The sequence below is a fragment of the Nestor notabilis genome, unplaced genomic scaffold (assembly GCF_000696875.1).
Source record: "Nestor notabilis isolate BGI_N333 unplaced genomic scaffold, ASM69687v1 scaffold13, whole genome shotgun sequence".
In the NCBI taxonomy this organism is placed as follows: Eukaryota; Metazoa; Chordata; class Aves; order Psittaciformes; family Psittacidae; genus Nestor; species Nestor notabilis.
In genome coordinates this window covers 200-10,472 of record NW_009921262.1, presented here as the reverse complement: position 1 = coordinate 10,472, position 10,273 = coordinate 200, and the positions used below count along the sequence as shown (strand labels likewise).

The following is a 10,273-nucleotide window of genomic DNA, read 5'->3' as shown; positions in this document are numbered from 1 at the left end:
GGCATTAGAATCAGCTTCTACACACATGTAGAAAGGGTGAACCCCATAGAGGTTGGCTAATGGCTGAAATACAAACAGCGCATTAGGTATGGCTTGACTTTGATATTTTTCATATTTTCTGTTAGCTAGGTACATATGGAAAGACAAGGAAATAAATTCATTCATAGTTAGAGACTTGTTTTGAAAGGTTGGGGATTTTTTCATCTAAGCTGCTATGAAGTCGAATTGATAGAAAAGAGTTATATTTTTCTGCCTCATCATGATAATACTTTTTAGTCTCCCCTAAAAAGTTAAACCTTCCATACTCTGCCAAAACCCTCAAAATGACATGGGTAAGAACTGCTTTGCTAGTTAAAACAGACTCATCAACCACTGACTCCAGTTTAGCCGAACATCTAATGGGTCCGGCTGAAGTCCAGCTTGTTTGAATGAACAGGGATTGAACCAAGCATGAAATTAAATGCTTTCCTGAACCAGGATCTTGGCACACAAAATACTTTTTTTCTGAAAACTAACTGCATCGTGAGAAAGCTTCTGATAAAAGGTTTCAAAGTCCCCTCAAAATGACTCATGGTTTTGTCATTTAATTAAAACTTAAGACACCTGTGAAATGTATGACATTCTGTCTTTGGCACTGATTCACATTAGCAGTGCTACGACACAGAGAGAGGTGCTCCCTCAGCAAACCTCACCAACTCCTTTTGGTGATACAACTTAGGACAAAAAGCGTTGCACAAAGCCAATTACCTCTGGTGCCTGATCTCTGCTGAACATGCCATAGGTAATGAAGTCCATGCTGTGTTTGAAGGATGGGTGCTCATGTTCACCAAACCCATACACCGAAGTGGATGGCACAGTAGTTACAATCTGAAGATACTGGTTGGAGAAAATCAGATCAGAGAGGGGACTGTCCCACCTGCAACAAACAGAGGGAGACACGATTGCTTTGCTTCTCTTTGGTATGCACCATTTGAAGTTCACATCTGCCTATTTATATGTTTTCTGTATTTTGGAGACTAACAAAAAAAACCCCCACAACATTAAATTCTGTGCAAGCCTCTTACATGCTTAACCTAACACACACCGAAGTCATCTTGCAATAGCTGCAGCTATCTCATCTACTGATACAATAAAATGCATCAGTATAATTTTGAAAGGAACAACTAAAATAAGAGAAGACACTATCTATAATCCTATTACCAAAATAAGTGGTTGCTTGTGGTATTTCTATGACAACCAACAGGGCAGGCTAAAAATTGTTATTACGCAGTGGGGTTCAGAATCCTTAATGGGAACAACAGGCATTTAGTGTTACCAGTTTTTACTTTCTAATCTTTTGCTGGATCAGGACCCAAATAACTCGTTACCCCTACTTTATGCAGGAGCCTGAAGCAGAGGGGTAGCTTCCTCTGGACTGCTTGAATGAGATGTTTTTAATGTGATGACTTTCTTACTTCTCTCACCAGTTTAATGCCTTGATTTCTACTGAATCATCTGTGGACACAGGCTCACATTTTAATTAGGTGTTACATTCTGTTTCCTATCTCTCATGCTATAATGAGCTGCAAGCTAGATGGGGGAGAATATAGTCAAGCTGTGGAGAAGTGTTTTGTTAATGGTACTGTGTATGCCATGAGTACCACATTTTGATAGCACCCTCTCGAGCCTTGTTTAACCATGAATTTGTTACAGCTAATTAAAATAAATGAGCCAAAGCCACAGAGCATAGAAGTGGCGTAACTCTCCTTTTAATGGTCTTTTGTCAATGATTTTGACAAAATTAAATAGTTGATCAAATTGACCAGTAAATCAGAGCAGTGGAAGATGGGCTGGGTTATCAGGGAGCAGCACTACCCTACAAGAGATGCACTCCCTGGTGAGCCCTGGCTGCCACCCATGCCACCAGCACCTCTGCCTGGGGACAAGTCCCCACTGGTGGGGGACTGGGAGGACACAGCTGCTCCCACCACACTAGCCGCTACTCAAGGAAGCAAGGACAGCCACTCACAGGGATGCCCAGAGGTGGATCCAAGGCACCCTCCTGCCTCTCCATGCAAAGCGGGCACAATCTGTCCCTAAAGTGTCCTAGTTTTAAGTCATGCACACATAGTGAAGGGTCTGTGTTATTTTAAAGAGATCTATTTGGTATTTCTCACAAGCAGGAAAAGTAAGAATTTGTATTTAAATCTTGATTTGGTTGTTTGCCAGCAGCAACTCTCCCTCTTCCATCATCTCCTCCACCTACATGCGGTACTGAATGAGGTTATTTTTTTATAGGAAGGTTAATGCATGCAAAATATCCCTGAGAATCAGATCCAGCCCTTGGCAAACAGAGGCCTTTCTGCAAGAGGCTGCTGCTGTGTAGGAACAGGGATGGGCTCTGTGGAGCTATATTCCTGTCCAAAGGAGCGCCGTCATGTAGCTCTGCTCTATGCCAAGGCAGACACGGTCACTGCTCTGAGCAGACCATGGGGTTATGCAAAAAGCAAAGGATGCCAGAGGGGAGATGTTTTGGGAAGAGCTTAAATATCTGTCCTAATTCATTGAGCACTCTCCATGATGTCTGTTGAGAGGACATGAGGCTTTGTACATTCATGGTATCCACATTACAGCACTGACATTTCCCATCATGAGAGCAATTAATGTTACCATGGCATTAAAAATGCTCCTTCCACTCAGCAGAGGAGGGTCACTGGGGCAGAGCAAACTCCAACCCTAGGAACAACCCCTCTGCCCCACGTGTCTTTCAATAGCATGGAGAAACTGTTTTATACCTCATGCATTCCCTCAGGCCACTGTCACACGCTCAACTTCTGCATGGCACGACCGAAACAGTGCCCTGCTCTTCTTCCCTCCATCACTCATCTCCCCAGGGGCTGATATTCCCAACAGTGCAGCTCCCCATGCTGTGCTGCCAGCAGCCATCACTCTCCATCAGCCTCATCTTCCCTTACACCTCTGCTTACCGCAACAATATATAGCATTAACTGTGACATAAGAAGACTGATAATGACTCTTTCCTTTCCCTGGGCGCCATTTTGTCTTCTCCATCTGAAGGAAAGCACTGACTTGTTTTCCCCTGGCACCTCTTTCTGCCTTCACTCCCAAGTGGCTGCCCTTGTGCTCTGCAGCACACTGGTAAGATGTGTTACTCTATGTGTTTGCTTGTGTTGTGTTGGCAAAAAGCAATCTTTTAAATGAGAAAAAAAGAGATGTCTGAAACACTTGGAGACAATAAAAAAACGTTATATTTCTCCCACCTCTCCTCCTGCTGATTTAAAGCAGAGAGAAGGAACCAAACAGAAGGGAGCAGAAAATGACATTATGTGCGTGGTTCTCCGACAGTTCTACAACCCATAACAGTGCTGTGATGGACAACAGAAGGGATGTGAAAAAACCTAAAAATACAGCTGAGAAGTTGTTCACTGTCAAAGTCAACCCCTACCAGCAATTAGACATGGCAAAGCCTTGAAGAGGAGGAGCCTTTCCCGTGCACAAAAGGTAGTAGCTGCACTCAGGTTCACGGCTGGAAGTCCTAAGCCTTTAGTGCCTCTGTGGTGGGAATGCTCCTGCCTGTAGAAATACATCCCACATGCCTGCCTGGCCCATTGCCTGCTAAAAGCTGCCTGCTGCCTGTCTGGTAAGTCTGCCTTCCCAGCTAGTGTTTTCTTCCAAGCACCATGCACTGTACTCAAGAGTAATGTACCTTAGTAATATGAACTGGACATGACAATTGGCTTGGTTGAATGACTTCACTCTGTTTATGTTTAGTTGAGACCAATAGCTGTGGTGTGAGCAACATCTCAGAGCATGGACCCACCTGCCATGAGCAAGCAGCTGGTGGCACTTAAGAAAGAGACTTGGGAAACATGTATGATGTATCATTAGGACATGCATCATGCATTATCTGGACACTCAAACATCATTTTAGGTTGGGGGAGGGTTTTTTTTTTTCCCATCTTGTTGCAATGAATCCTGGAGAAATAAACTGATTTCTCTAAGGTGCGAACACCAGTCCCACTCAGATGCTTGAAGAAAATGTCTTCTCTAACATCTGATTTTCTTGGCCTCCAGACCCTTTGGAAACAGCAGCCTTGTGAAAGTGAGCACACTGTATATATTATCTGTGTGCAAATTCAGGTGGAAACTTCACATGGCTACCATAGGTCTAAGCCTCTTGGTAGAGCTTGGGCATACCTTTTCAGAGGGCACAGACTATTGCTCTATGAGCAGGCTGCCTATAAAACAGAAAAGGACCATAAAGGCTGAGGAGTATAGGCCCTGTTTTTAGATGAATTTCAAATATACTTTGCTGCTGTCTGAGGACTGGCTGAGTATCAGTCAGTTGATGACGAACAATTGTTTTCATTTGCATCATTCATCTTTCTTGGGTTTATTTATCTTTCCTTGTTACTTTATTTTTATCTTTATTATTATTGTTACTATTATTGTATTTTAATTCTTAACCTGTTTATCTCGACCTGTGAGTTTTCTCACTTTTACCCTTTTAATTGTTTTCTCATCCATCCTGCTGGATGGGGCAGTGAGCAGCGGCTGTGTGGGGCTCAGTAGACATCAGGGGTTAAACCATGACACAGTCTCACAACAGCCATATCCCTTATTAGCTGTAAGTCTTGGAGAACCGATGGACTGCAGAAGGCATATAAAAAATGAATTTTTATATGCTCATCTTTCTTTTAAGATGATTTATCAAATAGGTAGAGAAAGTCAGCATGAGTAACCAAAAGATTTTCCACAAACATGACATTTTAAAAGAAAGAATTGCAGATATATTTAGTTATTGACACAGTTCTGCTCTAATTCTACTGTATTCTTCGTCATGGTATCAGGGCATCTCTTATAAGTGGCTGGATATATAATGCTTTGCTTTTGTTCTGAAAAACACTTGGATAAGTGGTATACCTACAATATTTCTTGCCTGCGTAACATAAATCTTAATGATTAGAAGACTAAAACAATGGCTTTTACAAACTAGATGCAAACCCAAGTTACCCATGATGCACACAATTTGCTCCTGTTGCTTTCAGCAAAATTGCAGTTTAAGACAATAGTGTTATAAATCATTCTAATAGCCTTGCCTATGTAAAGATGTCTTCATGGTAAGTGGTGTCTGTGCTTACTACCACAATCAATAAAAAAGGCAGCTGAACTCTGAAGCAGCCTTTTTGGAAATTGGGGGAAATCTTGATTAGATTGTGGTTATTTGTGCTGTATCTTCCCAAGTGTGATAGCAAACAAGGCATTCCAAACTCTTAATAGAGAGAAAGGAGCACTTATCTGGCTTGGAAAAAACGTTCTGCCTTCCATTATTCATATGACATCATGAAGCAAAAGTCAGATGGAGAACGGATATTACAGTGGAGAATCAAATCAATAGTCCATCACTCTGCAGCCTGTCTCCAGCAACGGCCCAGGCCAGATATCACAGAGGAAGGCATAAGATGCCACTCAGAACCAGTCTTGCAATAATCTGCTTATGGAGGAAGTTTCTGGCTGTTTTCATAGAATTGTGTTGTGAAACATGGAGACAAAAATAGTTGTTTTGGGTTTTTTTCTACAGATGATTTTTTTATTATGCGTGAATGTGCATCCTGCTAAGCCTCCCGTGTCAGCACACCCTGGGGCAACGAGTCCTGCAGAGTAATCATGCACTGCAAAATGAGGATGTCTTTGTTATTTATCGCTGCCTTAAAGCAAACAGTTCCCAGCCTTTTATGCTCTGTTCTTGAGGAAATCTACGCTTTCTTGAAGCCTCCATGCTTATACTTGATGCTACCTCCTCCGAGGGTTGCTGCTTTTAGTGGCAGGAGCAGAAAGGAGAGTAGGACACAACCTGAGATCGCATGCCATGAAGTAACACAGAGGCTATGTTTTGCTCTCTCACTCACCTGCCTTATTACAACCCAATATTTTCTCTCTATTTTTATTGCTGTAGGTTTCTGCAGAACCCCATCTAATTTTCACCCCATGCAGGTGAAGCAGCAGCTGTCACCTGATTACCTTGGATCAGGATAGTGGGACATGGCCTTTCTTCCTTGCTGCTGGCTCTGCATGTTTGCAGACAGCTGTTAATGTCTCTCCCCTCACATAATTCATTCCTCTCCCCTGTTATTGTGGTTACATGGAGCCCTCAGTTTGTCCTGCCCTCCTTGAGCTGGCACTTGGGTACCTCAGCTACAGAAATGGCTCCTCGCATGCAGCAGGCAGGAGAAGTGCCTGCAGAGCACATTCAGGAATACCTCAAAGTCTCCACTGCCTCTCCCTTGCATTATTTCCAACGTGGTATTAAATCATTCTACGCAGGAAGGAGGCTTTGTGCATGTGAGTGGCAGAGCTGGGATGGGGTTTTAAATCAAGCAGACAGATGTGTATCTTGCTGTCAGCTCCCCCATCACTGCAAAGTCTGTGGCACAAAGACACTAACAATAGGATAGACTGCATCATGGAAAGGAGGGGAGGCAAATATATGCATGGACTTGGAAAGAACAACCCAAACCTATACCTGGGTTCTGCCTGAGACACGCTGCTCCCTCTCCTGTGGAGGAGTGCCATGTGGACTCCTGTGACATGTGGACTGTCAGCCAGAGCATGCTGGGGATCATGAGGGATTTTGGGTTTTTTGGGGGGTGGGTCATCCAAGAGTTTGCTGGTGAGGGATAAGGAGTATCATGTAAAAGAGATTTCTGAGGATGTGGGATTGCTTTACAATAAAAAAGCCTTCTTCAGAGGTGTTAGAGAAGTCTAGCAGAGCACCATGACCTGGTTTGGTGTAGACATGAGTTATGATCCACCCACACCCAGGGAGTGCAACTACAGCAGCTGTGCGGAGGCTTTGTTTGCCCACATCAGCTCTTCTGAGCAATGGTTTTGTTCATACAAAGATTAACTAGTGGTTCAGCTGTTCATTGGGACAGCAAGGCCATGGCCATTCGCATCTTAAAATAGGAGGCTGGAGTCCCTCCAGGTGGTAGGTGCTCGCCTGTTTCTCAGGAGCACTTGCCTACACAGCCTGCTCTAACCTGGCACAGCCACAGAGGCACCTGAGTGCAGTTCTGTGCTGGAACACAGACATGCTGAGTGTTCTGGAACAGCAGCTCCCACCTCTGCAGGGAGCTCAAAGGAAAAAATTTGGGGTTTAGCATCTTCTTTGCAGACCGCACTTGGGACAGGGGACAAGGCAATGACGAAGATGCTCTGCAGCAGTTCCTGCGGAACCCTTGCCACAGCCACGGAGCATGCTGAGACCCACCTCCCAAGCATCCAAACCTGCCTTCAGGCAGGCTGAACTAACATGAAAATCTACTTAACATGCCAGATGCCACCAGTGCTCCCCTGGACCCAGCCAGCTAGTGCAGTCACTGGTGGGGATGCTCCTGTAACATTGCTTGCTGAGGGTTCCTCCTCCGCAGTCAAGCAAATGCAGCTGCCCATGGCTTTTAGGTCAGGATATGTAACCTGCCTTTCTGTTTTGAAAGATTTCCATCTGCACAGCTCTTCTGGTGGCGAAGGAGGTTGCAAAGCCCTCCAAGCCAGGCTGTGGAGGCGCCCCTGAACATCTGCATTCCCCCACCCTGACAGGACAGACAGGCAAGCAAGAGAAAGGGAAGCATTTCTGCTCCTCACTCAAGGAACTTCGCTGCGAGTGCTTCGCCGATGCTACTAACCAAGACTGCCCTCTACCTCCCCGGGCTCCGAAGCGCAGCGCTGCTGCACCCCAGGCCTGCGCCGCTGCTGAGCGCAGGTTCTGGGGGACAAAAGGGGTGCCTCACTCACTGCCGGGGTATGGAGGAGGCTTCGCCCGGCCCGCGGTAGGCCAGTGAATGTGCCCTCCTGGAAGCCTGCTCAGCAGGGACCGACTTGTGCTCCTCTGCCTCTCGCTGCACATTTGGCAGCTCAACAGATCAAACCTGTGTCCGCTTCATGGCAGGCCCCTTCCTTTAAGTGGGATGCCCGAAGTTTGAGGATGCCCTGACTAACCGAGACTAAGCCCTTGGGGTTTGGGTGAAGATGTGGAGGGCTGTGTGGGAACAGGCTATGAGCTAGCTGCTCACCTTGTCTTGTTATGCATTCCCCTCTTATATCACCATCCCAATTAATGAGCCTTTACAAAAAACCCTCTTCTTACAAAGAGACGAAAACTGGGCTCCTAATGTAAACCCGTTTTCACAAAGCTGTTAAGTCTAACGAGGAGTTATATTATTTTTGTTATCAGAGTAATGCATAATACATCCACTTACAATAGCTTGGAGAAAAAAACCCACTAAAATCTTCACAGAATTGACTGCAATATGTAGAAAAAGAGATGCCACGAGACTATAGTTTAAAAGGATGGGCAGCTAATTAAAAACCTGGTGTGGTAGTTCTGTCTGCAGACTCAAACCATTCTAGAGGCTGTTTTGTCTTGCATCACACATGTTAAGGCACCCTTACACTGCTTGCAAAGATAATGCTTGTATTTTAAATCTGTTTAACAAAGAGTTTCTTGGGAGGGGTGAAATAAGCTGATTTTTTAATTACTTGATCCCAGTGGTCAGGGAATGTGCTTACACTAGTGGTGGGTGCAAGACGGGCAGAGCTGGTGCTGAGCACGCAGCGGCCGCACACGTGTTGGGGCTTGTTCTGAAGCAGGCTCTCAACAGCCATATCACAGTGCGTGTGCTCCCAGAGCACATCTCCTGACTAGTAAGGCCACATGGAAGGACCTAATCCATGCTCCTCAGAACCACTACAAAGTCAGCCAGTGCACAAGAGTTGGGTATAATCAGGAGATTCACATCTAAAGGTGCTGCTGATTGAATGAATAGACACAAACACAGCCCGATGCGAACGGTACCCATATTTCTATGTTCTGTGTGTCTCCTTCACCTGCCTGAGTCAAGCAGTGATAACCCAGAGCAGTCTGTAACACTGTCATTTGCACCACAGCCAGCCAGAGGCTGCTGCTGATGTCACGCTGTGGCACCCCCGAATGCAGCTGGCAGGAGTGCACCTTGGTTGGGACTCTCTTGCCAAGTATTATTACACACTAAAGATGCGTTGGTGGAAGCCAAGAAAATGGGAAATTATGACCCCTGGTGACCTTTGCTAGTGGAGGAGCTTTTGCTGACGTTAACTGACAGTGACAGCTTGAGAATACAACTGTATTTTTGTAGTGACAAACTACACCCACAAATGCCATTTGCTGAAACCAGTGGCAGTTACGGACCTATGGCCTCTGTGGATTTGAGCTTTAGTGTCCTAGACCTACCTCTTGGAGAGTGTGAGGAGATTTGGTGCTCAATTTCTGATGTATTAAAACACCCCAAATTTCAGAAATCTTCAGTGCTTTCACAAGTTGAGCCTACCAGTGTCCCAAGCTCTGAAAGCATAACCTCAAAAGCTGGCTTGCTGAATAACATTTTGTACATGCACAAAGATAATTGTCTGTCACACAGGCACATACTCCTATTAATAACGAGTATTTTCCAGGGACAAGGCATAAAGCCGTGTTTATGACACATCCTGTTTGTGCTTGAGCCTGTGTCACAGAGACCCAAGTAATCAGCTGAGAGGAACTGGTGCTTAATTTCTGCAAAGAGCCATGTGAATCACATCTGGTACTCACAGCACAGTGCCGGTGCTTTTCCTCCTGATCCTGAGGTGTGAGGAGTCATCCGTGAGCTCCACGTCATAGCTGGCCTCATCGGCAGTAACCCCAGGGGAGCTGATCTTGAGTGGGACTTCAAACCGCTGCCTGTTGGGGTCATAGAGCTAAAGCAAGGCAAGGAGGAGGCAGGTTAGCTCATTCGTTAGCATTGGTTAATTAGCACACATCCCCCAGATACTCACCCTGAACCGGAGTCTGTCCTTTGTCTGGAACTCCACTTCCAAGACGACTGGAGAAATGTCATTTCCGAAGAGGGACAAGGCCTGGTGCTTGCTCAGCGTTACCCTGTGGTAGAAACACGTGCTGGTGCCCGCTGCAACTGCTCACTCTCTGCAACCACCATGGCACAGACTGGGGGGGATCAACTTGGCTGTTCTACATCAGCTTTTACTAAATAACTCTTTGACTTACCAAGAGAAATAATCTCTGAGGTTAGTTTAGGCTCTCCTTGCCATTAATGGATAAAATAGGTACTACTGCTTTCCTGGGACACAGATCCCAGAGCAGGAGGGACCATACTGTACCACCACTCCGTTTCCTCACCAGCAGCATGGTATGAGCAGACAACCCCAACTCTACATGGCTTATATGCAAGGAACTACGTCC

General features: G+C 45.4%; 1 protein-coding gene across 1 annotated transcript in view; it reads right to left on the bottom strand.

Moving 5' to 3' along the window:
- LOC104403027 (sucrase-isomaltase, intestinal-like) overlaps nucleotides 1–9,952 on the bottom strand; it is a gene marked incomplete at both ends in the record, with an annotated part of 30,070 nt that extends 20,118 nt beyond the window's left edge. The window contains 3 exons of the mRNA XM_010011060.1: nucleotides 748–916; nucleotides 9,626–9,771; nucleotides 9,850–9,952. Of these exons, the coding sequence (XP_010009362.1) occupies nucleotides 748–916; nucleotides 9,626–9,771; nucleotides 9,850–9,952 (418 nt within the window). The remainder of the gene's footprint in view (nucleotides 1–747; nucleotides 917–9,625; nucleotides 9,772–9,849) is intronic.
- Nucleotides 9,953–10,273: the final 321 nt, after the last annotated feature.